Source organism: Benincasa hispida, chromosome 8, assembly GCF_027475165.1.
Source record: "Benincasa hispida cultivar pf3 chromosome 8, pf3_genome.v1.1, whole genome shotgun sequence".
Taxonomy (NCBI): domain Eukaryota; kingdom Viridiplantae; phylum Streptophyta; class Magnoliopsida; order Cucurbitales; family Cucurbitaceae; genus Benincasa; species Benincasa hispida.
The window spans coordinates 54,318,450-54,339,919 of NC_143485.1; the positions used below are offsets into that span (position 1 = coordinate 54,318,450).

Sequence of the window (21,470 nt, forward strand, 5' to 3'; positions counted from 1 at the left end):
ACAGTCAAATTACTAAGAAATGTCAGACATGTGCCTAAATTGAAGAGAAACTTGATTTCACTAGGCATACTAGACTCAATTGGTTGTGAATACAGAGGAAAGGGCTATTGTGAAGTATTGAAGAATGGTAAGCCTATTTTCAAAGGGATCAAGATAAATGGGGTCTATGTTGTTCAAGGAGTTCAAAAAGTACACTCAACCCTAGTTGTGACTACTAAAGAGCCTACTGAATGAGACCTTTGGCACAAAGACTTTCCCACATTAGTGTCAAAGACCTCCAAGCTCTTCCCAACTAAGGAATTCTACCTAAAGGAATTCATCAGAGCCTATCTTTCTGTGAGCATTGTGCGATAGGCAACACAACCAGGCAGAGTTTTGTCAAGGCTCAGCACACAACTAAGGCCATTGATTACGTGCACTCAGACCTTTGGGGCCCTTCACCTTTCCAATCCTTAAGTGAAGCCAGGTATTTCCTAACTTTTGTTGATAATTATTCTAGGAAATGTTGGATCTTCTTCCTTAAAACTAAGGATATGGTGTTTGAGAAGTTCAAAGAATGGAAAATTATGGTTGAAAAGCAAACTAACTGTTAAATAAAGTGTCTAAGGACTGAAAATGGGCTTGAGTTACATGCAGAAGAGTTTAATGTTTTTTTGTAGACAGCAAGGGATTATTAGACACAGGATTGTAAGGTACACACCTCAGCAAAATAGGGCGGCAGAGAGGCTAAACAGAAAAATTATGGAAATAGTGAGGAGCCTCCTATCAGATGCCATTCTACCTGAGAAGTTTTGGGCTAAAACAGCCTCTTATACAGTCTAACTCAACAGATGCCCTCATATCTCACTAGACTTGCTCACTCTAGAAGAAAGGTGAACCAAACATCCTCCTAACCTAAACAACCTAAGGGTGTTTAGGTGTACAGGTTTTGTACACCAGAACAAGGGGAAGTTAATTGCTCGTGCAGTAAAATGTATGTTTTTGGGATTCACTAAAGGGATAAAAGGCTTTTGATTGGGGCATCCTACTGAGAAGAAGTGTGTAACAAGCAGAGATGTCATTTTCAGAGGGACAAAAATGTTTATGCAAAGGCCTAATTCAAATGATTCAGCACCACAAGAAAAGACTGACACAATTCAGGTGGAGTAGTTTCTAATTCCTACATCTGATCCCTCAAGCTCAAATACTCACACTGATCAGCTGCCTCATCATGAAGAAGATATAGAAAAGGTTTCTTCTGATCCTGAGCAAGAAGGTCCAGACCTAAGGGATTATAGCCTAGCAAGAGATAGGCAAAGGAGAATACTATAATGCCACCCTCTACATATGATGATTACATCAACTTAGCTCTAAATGCCTCAGATCTAAATAATGAGCTAGAAACCTCTACCTTTGAAGAGGCAGTGAGTTGTGCTAAAGCTAGAATGTTGATAGAGGCTATAAATTAAGAGGTGGAGTCTTTATTCAAGAATGACACTTGGGATTTAGTTCCCTTACCTAAAGGGTGCAAACTGATTGCATCAAAATGGGTGTATAAATTCAAAGAAGGTGTTCCTAATGGACAATGACCTAGATATAAAGCTAGGCTGGTTGCAAAGAGATTCACTCAAAGACAAGGTGTTGACTACAATGAGATATTTTTCCCTGTAGTCAAGTAAACATCTATTAGACTCTTACTATCCATTGTGACTCAACAAGACCTAGAGCTAGAGCAACTTGATGTTAAAATAGCATTCCTACATGGCTTTCTAGGTGAAACCATTTATATGTGCCAACCTAAAGGCTATGAAGTCAGTGGGAAAGAAGACCATTACTGTCTACTTAAAAGGTCTATTTATGGTCTTAAACAATCATCTAAGTGTTGGAATAGAAGATTTAATGATTTTATTCAAAAGAATGGGTTTGTTAAGAGTTCCTATGATAGTTGTGTTTATATAAACACTAAAACCTATGCTCATCCTATCTATCTACTTCTATATGTAAAGGATATGCTACTATCAGGAACTACTATGAAGGACTTAAAATAAGTCAAAGACTTACTGAAATCATAATTTGAAATGAAGGACATGGGCAATGCAAACAGAATATTAGGTATTGATATCAAAAGAGATAGAACATCATGCAAGTTATGCAATGATCAGACACAATATTGTGAAAAGCTAATCAAAAGATATCACATGATAGAAGCTAAAGTAGTTTGTACTCCTATTGCACATCATTTCAAACTTTCAGCAGAGAACTCGCCCAAAGAGACAAATATTGAACACTTAAAGCTAAAGTCAACCATTCCATATTCCCAAGCTATGGGAAGTCTTATTTACCTAATGATTTCTACAAGGCTGCCTATGCTACAAGTTTGATCAATAGGTACATGGATAATTCGGGTAAGAGATATTAGAAGGCAATAAAGTGGATCATGAGGTACTTAAAAGGCACTACGAATGCCAAACTACTGTATCAACAAACACTAAACAATGAAGCAGAACTAATAGGCTATGTTGATTTTTACTACGCAGGGGACTTAGACAAAAGAAGGTCCCTATCTGGTTATATCTTCCTATATGGAAGTTATGTATTAAGTTGGAAGGCATCATTGCAAAAAGTGGTAGCCCTTTCTACCACTAAGGCTGAATTAATATGTTTATCAGAGGCTGTTAAGGAAGGATTATGGCTTAAAGGGCTACTACTTGATTTCGGTATTAAACAAGATACAGTAAAATTGTTTTGTGACAATCAAAGTACAATACATTTGTCAAAGCATCCACAATATCATAATCGAACTAAACACATTGATGTTAAGTACCATTTCATATGTGAACAGATAGAAAACAAGAAGATTGAAGTGCTAAAAGTTCATACCTCTGAGAATGCCTTTAACATGTTAACCAAAGCAGTCACCCAGCTCAAACTTCAGAAGTACCTCGACATCATTGGGTTTAAGCTCAGAGACAAAGGTTGAAGAAGAAAGGATTAGCAAAAAAAGGAGCTGAAAGAAACTTATTGAAGTTAATTTCAAGGTGGAGATTTGTTAAAGAAATATGATGAAATCAACTTAAACAAATTCAGTTGTAACTGATTTACTTCAACAAAGTTCTGTATAAATACATATGTAGCTAGATCCTTCAATAATGTACTGAAAACAGAAGAGTAAGCTAGCTAAAATACTCATCTGTAAAGTTCTCCAAGAACTCTCCAAAACTTAAATCCAGCTTCTTTGTGGATGTAGGCATTTTTTAGGCCGAACCACGTTAAAAACTTGTGTTTTCTTTCTTCCCCTTCTCTTTATTCTTCATGCTAGTAGCTTGTCCCTTCTTCTTCTTCAAGATCACTCTGGATTTTGGCAGCATCTCGCTCTCTGTCATTTCAGATTTCACTCTTGAGCTTCCGTCTTTCCCTCTAAAATATTTGAAATGAAAAACAAAAGATAGTCATTCAAGATTACTCTGTTTGAGTGAGTGGATAAAGAACATCTCAGCCATCAACGTGTAAGGCCACGATCTTGCAACACACGGATTGTGCTTTTAGCATACAGAATCAAAGACCACTATTTTCTCTTTCTTTTCAGTTGGTTTAAGTTGATGTGTTTTCAGCTTTGGGCCTCGGTGGGATCATTCTAAGCCCACTATCATTGTAACCAAGCCCAACACTAATTTCTCATGCCAAATTATAAAGATGTTTGGATTCATGAACTTTATGTTCATTGTTGCATATGTTAGGTTTTATGTTCTAAAATTCGTGGTTTGTAAACAATAAAACTTATTCTGAAAATTCAATAAGTTGTTATTTAATATATATATTGCTTATTAGAAATCCAATAAACTAAAAGTCCCATCACTATTACATGAGTATTTGAACTTTATGTAGAGACATAAAAGTGGATCAGGTTCAAGTAAATAGTCAAAATGATCTATAGTATATGAATGAGGTTGGGTATCTTATTCTGATAACACTATCGGATGCGGCCCATTCTGTAGTTGTTACAAAGAGTTGTAAAGTACTACAGACGATGTGATCCTAATTCGTACATGTTATGACACGAGGAGTTGGGGCATCCTATGCAATGGGTTTGTACAAGATCAGACCATGAAATTAGCCACTCTTAATAACGTTGTTTACTATTTTTGACCGACTGTTTCAAAGTGATGACCTAAGTAACTTGACCTTAATCCTGAGTTAACATGAGCTCCTGTTTATTCGAAATTATCCTTAGATTTACATAGGTCAGGGTTGGCTCAACAACGCTGGCTCAATAAACCTCCATTTTAGGGGTATGACTGGGAAGATAGCTGGGGACATAGGGTGCAAGATGAAATTCGCTCCTACCTACTTTTAGGGATAGTAGAGAGGTTGTTTCCTTAACTGCTGACTCCGAGTCTTGAACAAGGGGTCCGACCCTCTCATTGACCCAAGAGGGACTCGGTTTATTGATGGATCACAAATCAATTGTTCATTAGAGGGTCAATGGGACTTAAGGAATAATAGGTAATCTCGGGGATAAAATAGACATTTGACCCAACCATTATTACAAACAACCTGTGAAGGGTTAACTTACTAATCATGGTTATATCGAGTGGACATAATATATCTACAGTGAGGGGAGTGCAACTATGGGATTTAGTGGAGCGACTCATTAGTTAAAGAATGGGTTTAATTCGGTGTAAAGAGTTTAGCCAATTAATCTCTGATCGTTGGAGCCCATGATCTGTAGGTCCGCGAGGTCCCTCTACTAGCTCGTAAATGGATTAGTTTCAGAGTCGCGTGATAAATTAATTTGAAACGTTCAAGTTAAAAATAAAAGAATTAGTAATTATATAAGATATAATTACGCGTTTAATTTTGAAATTAAACAGAATTGGAGAATTTAATTAATATTTAAATATGATTTAAACATTAAATTCATGAAGGTGGAATTTGTTTAAAAATTAATTTAATATTGGATATTAAATTAATTAGAATTAATTTAATTAATTAATTAATTAATTAATTAATTAATTATATTAATTATTAGAAAAATAATCTGTGAAATTAACAATATTTTCAATTTTGAAATAAAATTGATTTTTTAATCATTTTGTAAAATTTGAAAAGTTTGAAAAACACAAAATGGAATTATGGTTTTTTCCATTAACACTTTCAACTAGCTCACAACAAACCCACTTAACATTTGTTTCAAATCTCCAAGCATGAGTTGCATCAAATGTAGCCATCTTCTTTGCATGAAAGTCCTGCAATAAATAGAGAAGATGGAAATGGAATTGAGGCATGCATCAATAGAGTTTTTGCTGAAAAAATCGAGTTGAAGAAGCTGTTCTTCAAGTGGGTTGTTGCAGTGAGTTCTTCTCTAAGTTCCCTTCATTCAAGCTTATTTTGAGTCCCACAACTCAAACTAAAGCTCCAAAAAAATATTGGGGAAGATCTTGAGGTGATTCACAACGAGATTTGGAGAGGAATTGCAGCTGAGAATCGAGATGCAAGAAGTTCTACAAAGGTATGACTTGAAACCCTCTTATTATTGTATGAGCATACTTTATTTATAGCCAAAATTAATGAATTAGAATGTTTATTGATCTTTGTTGCTTCCGCTGCATGCTGATATACTCTTACAGTATATGTTTCAATTATTCGTAAAGCAGACAACTCTTCTAGTATACGTTTTTTATATGAGATAGTAGATCGGATATAAAGATATTCCATATTATTCTGTCTATCAATCTCAATATGATAAAAATTGCAACGTATATCTTTAAAATTAAGTAGATTTCTCTTTGATTGATAAAAGAACAATGCATTGTCAATTGTAAATTTTGTTCATCTAGAAAAAATAATATTTACTTTTCCAAACTCTTCAAGTAGGTTTGTAGAACCAGATATTTTATTAAATTTTGCTTCAAGCATTGTCGATTTGGAAAAATATATCTTACTTATAAGTATTGTATTTGTAGTTGTACTGTCTGCCAGACATAGATCTTATTTACTCATTTTTTTAGTCACCCAACATATGAAAATGATCCAGATTTCTTCATTAAAAGAAAATAATTACAATAAGAAAAACAACATTTGGAATATAAAAAAGTTAACATCTACTAGGAGGAAAAAAACATGGAAAGAAACAAAATTAAGTTTAGATATTTTTAAAGTAAAAGGAAACACTTGAAGTTCCATCAATTATGTCGATTTTCTCTTCAAGAGATTCAAAGAAGTCTATCACATCCAAATTTGTCATATGAGATGGGTCTAAGATGTCATTATCATGGTATGCAAAATTTGCTTCCACATTTTTCTCTTTTTCCTTTAAGGATTCTTGATAGAGTTCAACTAAATGTTTTGATGTACGACAGGTATGTGACTACTGCCCAATCATTTCGCATCAGAAGCATTTATTTTCAACATTTTTTTAACTCTTATCTTGTGGAGCTTTTCCTTTGTAATCATCAATTTGTGTGGTTCTTTTAAAATTTGAATGATTAGAATGACCACCATGAAAATAATAATTATTTCTTCCTCCACTACAATCATGACCTCGACCACAACCACAACCTCGACACAATTATTATTAAAATTCATAGCATTCCCTTCAGGGAATGATGTCGTCCCGATTGGTCGAGATTCATGATTTTTCATTAATAACTCGTTATTTTGTTCGGCCACGAGAAGACATGAAATTAGTTGAGAATATTGTTTAAAATCTTTCTCTCGATATTACTCTTGTAGGAGCATATTCGAGACATGAAATGTAGAAAATGTTTTCTCTAACATATCAGTATCAGTAATTTCCTCTATGCATAGCAACAATTTCGAAGTAATTTTAAATAATGCAGAGTTATAATCACTTACTGATTTGAAATCTTGTAACCTCAAGTGCATCCACACATAACAAGCTTTAGGAAGAATAACTATTTTTTTTATGATCATACATTTTTTTCAAAAATTTTCGCAAGATATAAGGATCTTTTATTGTAAGATACACTATTTTTAATCTCTCGTGGAGATGATGACGAAGAAAAATCATAGTTTTTTCTTTGTCTTGACTGGATGTCGTATTTTCTTCTTGAATAGTCTTTCAAAGATTCATAGCATCTAGGTAGATTTTGGCATCAAATACCGATGCATAGAAGAGGCAATCGGGAGTTAGTGGAACTCCTGACGACGTACATTGCCCGACAAAAATTCGCATAACTCCCGACGCACTATATCCAGCGTTGGGAGTTCGTGAATGACTCCCGATGACAAGTAATTACTGTCGTTAATATCAAGGGTGACAAAGTCTAATTTTGTGAGATTTGTCATGGTAACACTATCATAAAATATTGTATTTATATTAGAAATTTAATATAGTTAAATATGCAAAATAACATTAAATTAATTAATTATAATGAAGAAAGAAAAATCAACGTACCTTTAGGACCTATCTTTAACGAGAAAAATGATAGGAGCTCGTGCTAACAACATGTTGTGAATTTGAGGACCACAACGACGCACAACGAGAACACGGATATGGAGAAAATATAATATGATAATTATATATAATAAAATAAATAAATATTAAAATAAATATAATAAAATAAATAACAAAAAAAGTAAATAAAATCACAAAGAATGACCAATGGACACTAATAATGGACGTCTACCCTACCTATAATTTAACAAATTTATAATATTAAGATAATGCTCACTCGACGAAATAATAGAATGCCCCTTCTATTACCAACCAATTTTATTTCAAGATTTGCTTAAAAAAGGGGGGAAAAAAACGATTTCATGGTGTTTGCAATGCATGTGATAATCAAGGTTTATAAATCTCAATATTATAGGGTTTCCTTGTAAAGATTATAAAACATATATAATTTTAAATTCTTTACCAAAAAACAAAACAACAATAATAAAGAAATTGAAAACATATAAGTAAAGAAATTATCACATTACACGTTAAAAAGGCTTCGTAGGTTTACATTAGTGTTTTTATTAACTGAAAATATGGGAGGAATCAGGAGGTGGACCCAAATATCATAATTAGGTTTATGTATTCTTAGCATCCTCGTCATACTCCCATAAAATGTTATTAATATCCAAAAGTACAAGAAGAGTTTGTGATAGATACAGAGAGCAAGAAATGTGCTCAACAAGATAAAACCAACAAGAACATCAAAAGAGACTAAAAGAAAAGTCTTCCAATTCAGAGCAATAGATAAAGTGGTATAATTAAAAAAAAGAGAAGCTTTAGTACACCAAAGGACAACGAAAATAATGATTGTCCCATAAAATTGAGGTCTAAAATCGTAAAATGTTCTGTTGTTTCTTTCCGACCACAAGCACCAAAGAGAAGTTCTAATTAGGGGTGTACATGGGTTGGGTTGGGTTGTGTTGAGAGTATTTTTTGGACCAACCCGAAAATTCGGGTTGGTTTAATTGGCAACCCAAATGACTTTCCAACCCAACCCTTAAAATTCGGGTTGGGTTGTCGGGTTATAACTTTTTTATTTTTAATGAAAAATATGTAAATTTATATACAACACATAACTAATAACTAAAATCTCATAAAACTAAGATACTAAATACAAAATATCTATGATATTTATTGTAAATTTTAAACAAAGACAAATATCATAACAATTTTAAAAGAAATTAATCAATACAAAGAAATCAAACTTTAAACAAGGAGGAATATATATACAAAATTTGGGTTGGGTTGGATCAACCCAAAAAGTTTTTAGCCAATCCACAACCCAACCCAATCCAATAAAAATAGAAAAATTCAACCAAACTCAACCCAAGAACAAAACTAACCGAATCCAACCCTTATATTTTGGATTGGAAAATTCGGGTTGTTTGAATTGTTGGATTATTTGAACACCCCTAGTTTTAATAGAATTGCACGAAAGGACCTTAGTGTGCATTAGTGAGTGAACAAGGCTGTCCAATGAAGTATATGCAGCCACGGAGGAGAAAAATTGTAAGTTGGGACCAAATAAAAATAGCATAAGGGCAATCTATAAATAGATGTTCAAAATTAGTGATATTAGATTGCTATTTTTCTTAAAAAGTTTAATTGTTTTTTTAGCGATTGAATTAAAACTTTAATTCTTCTCTTACATAGTTGTGAACCATAGACATAAAAACATCAATAGAAATGTTGAACTATCAAGTTTATGTGAAATATGTATAATTAAGTACTAAAAAAACGATTATTAAATCTCATTAACTTTCGAATTTATGTCTAATAAATTTTTAAGATTTTAATATATCTAATATCTAATTGATCCATGATGATAATTAATTCTTTACCATTCAAAAGTCTATCGAATACAAAATAAAATTTTAATATTTTATTGGACAAAAAATGACTAAATCTTGTCTTTAATAGATCTGTTAATCATAAAAAGATGTTGAATATGTTAGAGAATTATTACATTAAAAATTTAAAATTTAGATATCGTTTGATAACAATTTTGATTTTTGAAAATTGTAAAAAAAAAAAAAAAGACAACATTTGAATTTTAAATCAAATTATCAAAACAGAGTTTAATTAAGAAATAATGAGAAAACAATCCTAATTTTTATAAATCACACTTGAGAGCTATAAAATTATGTGTTAATTTATCAAAGTTGATTTACAAAATAGTCTTTGTCAAAATTTCCATTCTTTTTCTCTTTTTCTTTCCAATTCTTTTCAGTATCTTTGATTATGAAAGCGAAAAAATGACGGTTAAAAAAGTCAAACCAAACAATAAATGTGAAGCGAAAAAATGAGAGGTTAGAGAACATCATAGTTTAAAAAAACATTTAAAAAAAACGGATTTTTTTACTCTATGAGGCAGCCATGTTGATTAGTATTAAATTAATTTATCATAATTGATTCATAAAAGTTATTTAATTTTCATATAGAGTGTTTCCCTGATTTTTCTTTTCAATATTTTTTCAATATCCTTGATCGTTATTATTTTACCTTGTATTCATGTGGTTTAAATTTTAGCTTTTAATTATTTCTCATTCTCATTCTCAAAATATATATATATATATATGTGTGTGTGTTAAACAATAAGGATAAGAAAATATTGAGAATAAAAGTCAAACTTTATAAACATTAAAATCATAACCTAAAAGAAGCACATACATCGGGCATCACATTTAATATCTTTAGCGCATTAACGTTGACATGGATGTTGAAAGCTTCGGTCTTCGAACTTTGACGCGTAATATTTTGCATTTAAAATGTGCGATTCCCTGCAATAACAAACATATATATATTTATAAGGAAAAAAAAAAAAAAACATATATATTTCTTCCTATAAAACTAAAAATAAAACATTTACGTGTAATTTCACAATTGGTTTGTGTTTGTACGTATTTTTGTTGGTCACGTCATCCTCGTTGCGGCCGGCCCCTAACCTCTGTTGCTTTACAAATAGCTCCACAAGTTTCATATCTTCAACGTGTGGTGGATACTTATGAATTACAAGGCTCTTATCAAAATTGAACTACAAGACTCCTGACGGAAGAGAATTTTTTTTTCTTGTAGTGTACCTAGAAATATGAATCTATCACATTTTATTATTACTGTTATCGTTACTGCATTACTACTTCACTCTGATAGTAACGATAATGATAAAGGTAAAGGTGACAATAAATGTGACAGACTCATTGTCACACCCTCTCCCAGACTACTCCCTGAGCCTAAGAAAGGACATGACTGCAATAGTTATCAATCCTTTTGCTGACACTTACTGCCTAATAACTCTAGCGGAAATAACTCTAATACAAACATGCAATCTCACACATAGTGGATGCCTCTATGGCTAAAAACATTAAGTGTTAAACACAAACCATTTACAGCGATTACATTACTAGTTTCACAAGTCCCAATACCCAAAACTTAATCCCTATATGAACAACTGTAATATGTGTACAATATTTACAATAACCACCTAACAGACAAATTACGATAACTTTGTCCTTGAGTGGCAAAGCAGATGCAGAGCTATCTCCTGAGGATTTCACCGCTACTTGGGGGAAAGAAAAACATTTGAAAATGGGGTGAGCTTGCTAGCCCAGTGAAGGACTTAAGAAAGAAAACTGATTCTCATGCAAAATACTCAATAAAGAGATCAATCTGAAATGTAAATTTCTACAGTAACCTTGTACTGTAATATAAACATTTTCCAAGCATAAAGCATATAAAGCTTTTTTCATCATAAAACATTAAACTATTCCTTAGTTGAGAATAACCCTGCTATGGTTAAATCCCAACGTCAACTACTTAGTCAAGAGAGAACCCTTTTGCTCAATCTCTAACTTTAACTACCAACGTGCACGTGGCCATAACTAAGTACTGTCATACCTTAGGTACTGCTGCTTAGATACCTTCTCAAAATGTCCCTTTGTATCGAGCTGCTCGGATACTTTCTCAAATGTTCCTCAGTATCGAGCTTCAAGTAAAACTAGTCATACTATGACTTACTCTTTAAAGCATGTAAAGCAATACGCATAGAAAACATGTCTTTAAAGATACTAACGCATGCTTTGTGTAATTAAATACACATAAATAGTTTTTCAATAAAATTTCATACATGGCATGCGTACAAAACATAACTCATAGTTTGCTTGGAAATTACTTTGTAAAACTAGCTAGCATGAGAATAATCTTTCTTTAAAACATGGTTTCTTCAAAACATTATAAACATTTAGTCACTCACAACTTTTAGAACTATTCCTCAAGGGTCGATATGCTTCCATCACTGGTGTCAATCCTGTGGACATAAAAGCATATATTAGCTACTAGCATAAGTCTCCCTCTTGAGACTAACCCTTAAGTAAGCTTTGTGTTTAGCCTTCCCTTTTGAAGACTTTCACTCAACACACCTTACTATATATCTTAACACTTAGGAATTTCTTTCAGTCAAGCAAAGCTTCCAACCGCTCTTCACAAACGTAACACCATTTCTGCAACCAACAGTTTTCTCCAAGTGTTCTTACAGTTGCATATGGTCATCCACAAGGCTGCTTATGCGTCCAGGACTCCACTGTAAGCTCTCCTCAAAATTTCAACTTCAAACTCCTTGTGGTCTGTCCTAGAGATTTAATTCTTTAATGATGGTCCTTTTTCTCCTTCTCCAACCTTAATCCGATGAAGACTTCTTCCAGCAGTGTCACCTCTGAAAGTAGACTCTCGAAACTTTCAAATGACACCAAGAACTCTAAATTTGCATAGAGGAAATGATCAAACTGATCGTTTGAAGTTTGACCTCCCCCCTTTTTATACTGCTTTCCACCGCTTCTCATTAAAGCATAGCATGACACCTTTAGTTTTCATGGAGTTAAATATGGTGCTAAGGACATCTAATGTTTTTAATTAGTGGTTAATACCATTCAACATAAGTCCAATTATTTAGTTCAGCTCACAACCTACAGCACAACTCTCGCTCATCGTGCAGATCTCGTTGATGCTCGTCGTGTAGCGCTGACGCCCATCATCTAGCACATCATGGCTATCTTCTAGCGCCCATGCCCATCGCATAGCGCCATCGCCCAACTTCATCGTCTAATGTTGATGCCGATCGCGGAGTGCTAACGCTCCATCGCTTAACGCTATCGTCCATCGCATAGCGCTATTGTCTAGCACGACTCTTTGCATTGTCTAGCGCCACACCTTGCCGCACGATCGCCTACCTCATCGCTTAGCTTCGCACATTTGCTATACAATTGTCCAGCGCACGCAACTCCAACGCCCAGCGCCCAGCGCCCACGCTCGCGCACACTTAAGGCTGCCGTATGCTTGCTAACCTCTCAAGACTTTGGTTGTCACATGCTTTCCCACGCATAACTTTTCTCTTCGTCATACCTTAGCTTCCTTCAATGCCCAAATAACCTCTCAAATAAGCAAGGCCAACGCATGGCACTAACACTTAGCCAATTTTCTAGTCTCCAACGCATGGGTTACACTTAGCCAATTTTCCAAGCTTTACCCAAGAGTCAAGCTTTCAACTCAAACTTTTCTTCTAACTTTTTACCCTTTTTCTCTATAATTGCATTTATGTTTAATGAAATTAAATATTTAATTTTGTATTTAATAGATCAATAAATTTTTAAAAATATGGAATAGCTAATTACCTATTATCCTATTAAATATAAAATTAAAAATTCATAATTTTATTGGACAAAAATTTAAGACTTAAGCCCATTATTTAAAGTCATTTTTATAATAAACACTATTTAAAGTTCATAGACTAGAAACTAAAAAAGAAAAAAAAAATATTGATCAAATAAATACAGGTTTATTGATTGCGGATGAAAACAACCATATTTTCCTAATTAGTTTTCAAAACAACAATATTCAAATAAAAGATCCGGTTTTAAAATGTCATTGATTTCATTTAAATATTTTTGTTATAAAAACTCATTATTTCATAACTTTATTATTTTAATCCTAGCTAAGGGGTAGCGTGAGGAGGACTGGGACGGGGCAGGGTCATGGAAGGATGATGCCCTCTCTCTTTCTTCGTCACCATTGGAAAATTTTCAATTATTTTTAAGAATAGAAATAATTAAATAATATATATCAATAAAAATATCTCATAATGTTAATATTCCTTTTGAAAATATCTACCATCTTTCATTAACAATTTGCTCCAAAAAATAAAAATAGAAAAAAGTACACTTTAATTTTCACCTATAAGATTTAGTTTAGGTTACATTTGAGTTTGTTTAATATTTTCAGATTAGCTAATGTCTTTGATGGGAATTTGGTTGTTGATAACTGTTTATCGAATTTTATCATCAAATCAGTAGAAGTTCTGAAAATAATAATTTATATTCTCAGTATATTTAGATTTTGAATTCAAAATTTTAAAATAAAAAATTATATTAGAAAAAATAAAAACAATAATAAATATAATATTTTATATTATAAACTCAATTATTTTTTTAAAATTAAAATATATTGTATAATATATACTATATCATATGATATTAAAAAAATAAATATACAAAAAAAAATTAATATAAAACAAGTTCATAAATTAATTAGTAATAGTTTTAGTTTTGTAGTTTATAATTTGAGATGGGTATCAAACAAGCCCTATATTTTTAACCTCTACAACTTTATTTTGATATATACTAACTAAAGAATCAAAAGTACTACTAAAAACAAATTTCAGATGAGGCATTTGGAACAAGGTTATCCTAAAACTATAATAACTCTCTTGTTATGGTAAATACTTTTTGTAGTCTCTAATTAGCTACAATAAAAAGCCCAATTTACTATTTTATATTTATAATTTTTTTAATTATTTGATATAGTATTTACTATTTTCTTCTCAAATTAAAATAGTTCACACCTCAAACATATACTATTATATTCTAATAATCTATCATTCTTGTCCTAAATGTACTTAAAATAATCAACTTCTTGTCCCAAACGTCCTCATAATAATTAAATTTATCCAGACTAAAAGTATAATTATTTAAATTAATCCATGCCCCAGAAATTTGAGATAGTCACCAAAATGTATTTCTCTTCCATGTCCCAAAATTGATAGACAATTTCTATTGACATTAACAAGAAATTTCTATCTCGGGCCAGGCCTCAGAACTAGTAAGACATCCTAACCTTTAATTTTTTTCTTTTTTAAAGAATGGATTTTTTTCAAGAAAAATGTTTTTTTTTTTTAAAAAAAAAAAAACTTTCCATTAGATTTCTTTTTCTTTTTTCAATGGGTTTCACTTTTCTCCCTCATCTATTCCGTGAATCAAACATGGCCACATCCATATAATGTTAACTATTTTGCATTCTCACGTGTTAAATGAGTACACACCATGTGTTAAAATTGACCTCAAAGAAAAAAAAAATCAAATTGATTATTTTAAGGAAGATGAAAGTGATATGATATAAAAAAGTTCATCCTCTGTTGAATCCGCCTTTTTTCCGAAAATGATCGAATTTATGGCTTGTTAGGATATGCACTATTTCGGAAAATCTTTAGAAAGAGGAGTTATTAATAATTGTGTTTAGAAGTAAATTTAAGTTTAAATTTAATCTTGTTATTAATACATTATCTATAGTTTTATTATTTTATTGAGTTAAGTAAAAAGTAATTTACTTAATTAAATACCATCGGGAATAATTCTCTCTTTACCACATCAAGTAGTTATATTTTATTTCTATCTAGAAACCTAATCAAGTTCTAAATGAAACCTAAGGCAGAGAAACACAATCTCTTACTAGATCCAATATAATGACGAAGATATGTTATTTTAACTCATGTTATTATGAAAACTATCTAGTTCAAAGATTTTGACTATTATTATTATATATAACATTAGAGTTTTATTGTATATACAATATTACAGTTAAAACTTACGATTAGGAGAGTGACTCCTTGAATGTTTTGTTGCTCGTTATGTTTCATATATCTCAATGAACTTCAACTTGGATTAATCTTTTTTTATGTCAATTGATTTTGAAAAGTAACCTCGTACACTCGTCTAATTAAAATATATACATATAAAAAGGTCATAAGCATAAGAGCTAATAACGCGCGTCTATACTGTATAAGGAGCCAAGTCTAACTAAGCCAAATACATGAGATCAAACAATCCCATTTATCACGTGGCCGATTCATTTAAATGTTGACCCTCATTGGTTACTACTGTTCCCTTTCGACATATTATTTTATCCTCTTTCAACTTGCCATACATCGACACGTGCCACAAAAATTAATTTGGGACTCGGTAAAATTCTGGTCTATATAAACAATCTCCATGTCCCTCATTTAACACATAATTCAAATCCCCTTCTCTCTGTTTCTCTCAATATTCTTAGAGTAAGAAAAAAAATCGCCAAGAAATAATGGCATGCAATTTGGTAAAGAATGCTGCGCTTACTAACCAAGTAGAGGCAGCCAGAGGCATAGCCAGATCACATGTAAAGCTTGGGAAATTAGGAATTGGGTCAGCCATTTTGGCAACAACAAAGAAGAATATGCCAACAATAAAGATGCAGCTTCTAACTGATGACCCCAAAAATAAGTCCCAAAAATTATCAATTGGGGAATTGGGAAAATTTGGGAAATTTGGTGGCAAGTTTGTGCCCGAGTCTCTAATCACCTGCTTGGGCAAATTGGAAGCTGAGTTCAACTTGGTTTTAAACGATTCCAAATTTCAGGTCCCAAAATTAATTTTTTTTTTTCCCTTTCTTTTTGTTGAATACAATAATACACAACTTTTGTACTATACTTATTCCTTTTTTTTTCAAAAAAAAAACAAAATTTAAATAATTTTTTCAAAACAAAGTCTTCTAACCTTTCTTGGCGTAATCGCTTCTAGCTTGGGACATGATGAAGGTGTTATAAGTATTTCACCTCTTGATCCCTCAACTTCTTGTATATTTCATGGCATAACAATTTTTTTTTTGGAATAGTTTTTTTTTTCTCCTTTTCTGGCCCTTTTCTTGCTCTTCCTCAATTTTTTTTTTGCACAACTTCATCTCCCTCGCTGTCTTACACTCTCAACTTTGCCCATTGTTAGGTGAAACACATAAAAGTGAACGAGAAAGAAGATAGGAGGAAAACTAGGAGAGGGAGTTTTAAAGAGAAAATTAGAATAAAAAATGAGAGAGAGAAATATTAAAAAAAAGTTTTAAAAAATAGATATTAAAAAAAGAGTAATTACAATGAGCAACACTTTTACAGATTATAATTAAGTGTATAGTAACATTTTAAAATAATTGTAAACATAAAAAATTTATTAGTGTTAGACTTTATCGTTAATAGACTTCTATTAGTGACAAATCATGATCCAATATGTCTATCATTAATAACCTCTAAGAGTTAGATCTAAATTTTGCTATACCGCAAATTCTTTTTCATTTTGTTATATCTGTTAATATTTTGATCTTGAATGCTATATTTGTAATTATCCTTAAAAATATTTTTTTTAAAAAAAAAAATTTGTCACGTGCAAATTTCACAAAAATGAGTGAAACCCATATGTAAAATATTTTTTGTTTATATGAAATAACATGTTGGTCCAAACTTTTGAGGGTAATCTATCAAATTTATCTCCAAAATATAGAAGTTAATTGAAGTATATGGTGGGGTGTGTGTGTGTGTGTGCAGGAGGAGTTGGAGGTTGCGTTGAGGGATTTTGTTGGGCGAGAGACGCCGCTATATTACGCGGAGAGGCTAACAAAGCACTACAAAAACGAAGAGGGAAAGGGGCCTGAAATATACATAAAAAGAGAAGATCTGAACCATTGTGGTGCGCATAAGATGAACAATGCGATCGCACAGGTTATGATTGCGAAGCGCATGGGGCGGAAGAGCGTGGTAGCGGCCACTGGGGCTGGCCAGCACGGCGTTGCCACGGCAGCTGCCTGCGCCAAAAATGATTTAGACTGCACCATTTTCATGGGCTCTGAAGATATCAAGAAGCAATCTTCAAACGTCCTTTTAATCAAATTGCTGGGTGCTCAGGTACTTCTAATTTTTAAACTATTCTTTTGTAGATGAAAGATAGAAACATGTCCACCACTACATCTAATTGAGAATTTTCAACAGATTAGTAGTAATATTAAAATGTTTAAATGATTGTCGACCAAATTCAGAATCTCCTAAAAGATAACATTTCATTTGGTACACAAACATGTTACAATATATAGAAAGACAAACGTGAAGGTTAAACTACAATTAGTTTAGTACTGAACCGACAATTTTATAGATATTTAGTTATCGTACATTGAGAACTGTCGAATAAATCTTATACTTTCAATTTCATTGTATATTTAAAATAAGTTATTACGTACAAAATTTAAAGTTGAAAGTCCACTTAACAATTTTAAAGTTCAAACCTTATCTTTATAAGTACAGTTTCTTTTCTAAAAAAAAAATAAAAAGTACAAACTAAAAAGTTGAAGGGTTAAACTTGTAACAAAAAATTCATGGATTTGTCCCCTATTTAGTCGATGGGGTGGTTAACGATGTAGAGATACATCTCTACGGAACAGGTCAAAGATGACGAAATTGAAGAATTTTGTTGAGGATCTGACGTTTGAAAGATAAAGAGAAACGTCGTAACCTCTAGACTTTGAGATAAAACCGTGCATATTCAATGGATTTTGAATTTAAAATAAGTGTGTTTTTAAATTATTAAAGGGTGATATGATATCCACCTTGGGTCAGGTGAAATCTGTGGAGGGAAATTTCAAGAACGCAACATCAGAAGCGATAAGAAAGTGGGTGGGGAACTTGGAAATGAGCTATTATTTGACGGGCACAGTGGTAGGGCCGCATCCATGTCCAGTTATGGTTAGGGAGTTTCAGTCCGTGATTGGGAAAGAGACGAGGAGACAAGCCATGGACAAATGGGGGGGCAAACCAGATGTGCTTTTGGCTTGCATTGGGAGTGGCTCAAATGCCTTGGGTCTCTTCCATGACTTCATCAAAGAACAAGATGTGAGGCTGATCGGAGTCGAGGCCGCCGGCTTTGGGTTGGACAGTGGAAAGCACTCTGCAACTTTATCTAAAGGTCATGTTGGGGTTTACCATGGTGCTTTGAGCTACCTTTTGCAAGATGATGAAGGCCAGATTTTGAACCCTCATTCCGTTGGTGTAGGGTAAGAAAAAAACACCACTCTTAAAAAATATAGCAAAATTTAGATTCAACATTTGAAATCTATCTTGAATAGACTATATATATCACTAATAAGAGTTTATTATTAGTAAGATACACTAATTTACTATATCATTTATGATTAATTCTTTCAAAATATTGATATGCACTTTTTAATTAACCCTAAAAGTAATATCTTTTGCATTTTTTTCCTTCTTTAATAAATGAAAATGAAAACTTATATATTACCAATAAATTCCAAAATTTATAATATACTGTTCTGGATTTTGTAAATCTTCTATTGAATTTTGTTGTTTGTTATCATTTCAAAAGGATTGATTTGAAATATGAAGTGATGTCACATCATATTTTTATATAGAAAAAATGCTCCTCTAGAATGGGCAGGATTTAAATTTAAAATTTGAAGACATACTTAACTAGCATCATTTGATTATATAACTATTTGGTTTTTTTAGTTTTAGTTTTTAGAAATGGTGCATATTTTCAAAGCTATGCAGACAACAAAATTTAGAAAGGAGCAAATGAAACTAGTATTGACTATAGAATTTAAATTTCAAATAACAAATAATTAATTATCAAATTGAGCCTAATTAGTAGATTTTCGAAACAAAAACTGAGATTCATTTCTGGAACATTCTTAATTACATTTAGGTGAGGGATATCGTCTTTGAATACACATTAATTAGAATTAATTGAGGTGTGCTCAATTTCGCATTAAATGGAGATAATTAGGCTTATCAAGATTTTAACAAGTTAGGAAAAGTAATTTGATCGATGGTGGTATTGAAATTGAACGCGCAGGCTGGAATATCCAGGAGTAGGGCCGGAACTGAGCTTTCTGAAAGAAAGTGGGAGAGCTGAATTCCACACGGCGTCCGACACGGAGGCGGTAGAAGCTTACAAACGGCTTTGCAAGTTGGAAGGCATATTCCCATCGTTGGAGGCTTCTCATGCCTTTGCTTATCTTCATAAGCTTTGCCCCACTCTGCCAGACGGCTCCAAGGTGGTAGTTAATTGCAGTGGGCGTGGTGATAAAGACGCTGCTATTGTTTTCAACTACCAACACTAAATATTTTTCCTTTAACTATTTCCCAATTACAAATTTCCCTTGGCTATCATTATCATTACTTGTAAATAAAATATTGTTATTATTTTAGTTTTTATGTACCAACCTGTTTGGTGAGTTTATATACAAACAAATCTAGACTAATTAGCTAATTAATTAGTGCATTAAGGCTATGGTCTTCCATACTAACCAACCAATAATAAAATCTTGCATGCAATTGATCGTTAGAGTTCAATCAACAATTAAGAGCATGAGCGAAATCCTAATTCCCTAAACTAGGTCCCTTTAGTTTAATTTAATTTTTTTTAAATTGCGCATCTAATTTTATGCTATTTAAATTCATTTCAATCACAACAACACCAAACTCTCTTATGGTCGTAATTTAAAATTTAGAGATATAAATCAAATTATTTTCCCTCCGACTAGTAATTTACCTTACAAAGGAGGGAATATAACAATCATACCTACTCTCATAAGGGAGTAAACATTAACACATTTGAGCAGTACTCAAGTGATATATGGTTGGATGAAATCTAAACTGGACTCATATATATATATATATATATATATATATATATATAGGTGTTCAATTAACTAGTTTCTAGCAGCCTAATGAATTAAAGACGCATTAAGTCTAGGGAAATAAATTAAGTAAATAGCAATTTGGATAGCCTAAAGTACCAATCGATTAGATTCTTGAAGCATGACTTTGAATACTACAAAAGAAATTGCTTCAGGCAATTTAGAACTTAATTATAAGCAAGCCACAAATTCAAGTCCTAATTGAGATTAACATGAATAGTCACATCTATCTCTAGCAAAACAAAGAAAATATCATGGTTGATCAAGCCAAGCATAAATTTCAAGCATAGAGCATTAAATTGTCTCAAGAATCAATAAAATCCAATATGAATTTAACATAAACAAGTCTCTCAACCAAAATAAATGAGTTTGATCCTACCTCTAAGCTAGAAATAGCATACCTTAGGCACTCATAATGTGGCAATACGAGTTACAATCTCCAAAATAAATGAAAAATACAAAGAATTTAATTTTGGGAAGAAAATACAGAGAGAATGGAGGCTTCCGTTTAGAAAATCAAGCATAGAATGACCTAAATCGGGCAAATATTAATTTATATAAAGTATCGAATGTTGCAATGCTGAGAATAGTGTCACAGTGCTGCTATCAAAGTGTAGACCTCAAGCATTGCAATGTTCACTACTATGTTGTCCAGTCGCGCGCATCTCTGATATATTCGTCAACATCCAGAGTGTTGCAACCTCCGTTGCTCTTGCCATGTGTTGATTCTACCTTCAAGCATAAGGCAAAGCATAAAGCTAGCATTGTAACGCTCTGTCTCTGTCCATGGGTGTTTTGGTAATTTCTCTTTCTTTCTTCACGGTTGATGTTTTGAAGCTCCATTTTGGCTCGTTTTCATCTCGTTTTGGCTCCGATGGTCCATATTGTCTCTTAGTTGCTCAATTATCTCCAAAACAGCATAACAAACACATTAATTCCCATAACAACCTCGAATTAAGTTGAGAAAATTAGTACTTTTAGAGTGCTAATTGGAGCCCTCATAGAACACACTCTCTACACTCTCTACAAAAATAATCTCTACGATTACTTTGAAACTCTCCCTCTAGAAATTCTCCAAAATTTCTTAGATAGTTCTAAGAAAAATCGTCTTCTCTATTGTAAACCCTAGAACCTACTTTACTAAGTAATTATGCTTAAGTTTATTTGTTATAAATGTCTATGTTTGTGAACCTAGTTGCAT

General features: G+C 32.5%; 1 protein-coding gene across 1 annotated transcript; it reads left to right on the forward strand.

Moving 5' to 3' along the window:
* Positions 1–15,764: 15,764 nt before the first annotated feature.
* Positions 15,765–19,777, forward strand: LOC120082612 (tryptophan synthase beta chain 1-like). The gene is made up of 4 exons (XM_039037863.2): positions 15,765–16,156; positions 17,109–17,465; positions 18,171–18,604; positions 19,423–19,777. The coding sequence occupies exons 1-4, from the start codon at positions 15,842–15,844 to the stop codon at positions 19,688–19,690; spliced, it is 1,374 nt and encodes a 457-aa protein (XP_038893791.2). The 5' UTR covers positions 15,765–15,841; the 3' UTR covers positions 19,691–19,777.
* The last annotated feature ends 1,693 nt before the right edge of the window (positions 19,778–21,470 follow it).

What these genes read in the sequence shown, in the direction of transcription:
- LOC120082612 (XM_039037863.2), top strand. Translation starts at nt 15,842, where the DNA reads ATGGCATGCAATTTGGTAAAGAATGCTGCGCTTACTAACCAAGTAGAG. An exon ending in TAAACGATTCCAAATTTCAG is followed by an intron (nt 16,157 to 17,108) that starts GTCCCAAAATTA and finishes GTGTGTGTGCAG; the next exon opens with GAGGAGTTGGAGGTTGCGTT. An exon ending in CCTCATTCCGTTGGTGTAGG is followed by an intron (nt 18,605 to 19,422) that starts GTAAGAAAAAAA and finishes TTGAACGCGCAG; the next exon opens with GCTGGAATATCCAGGAGTAG.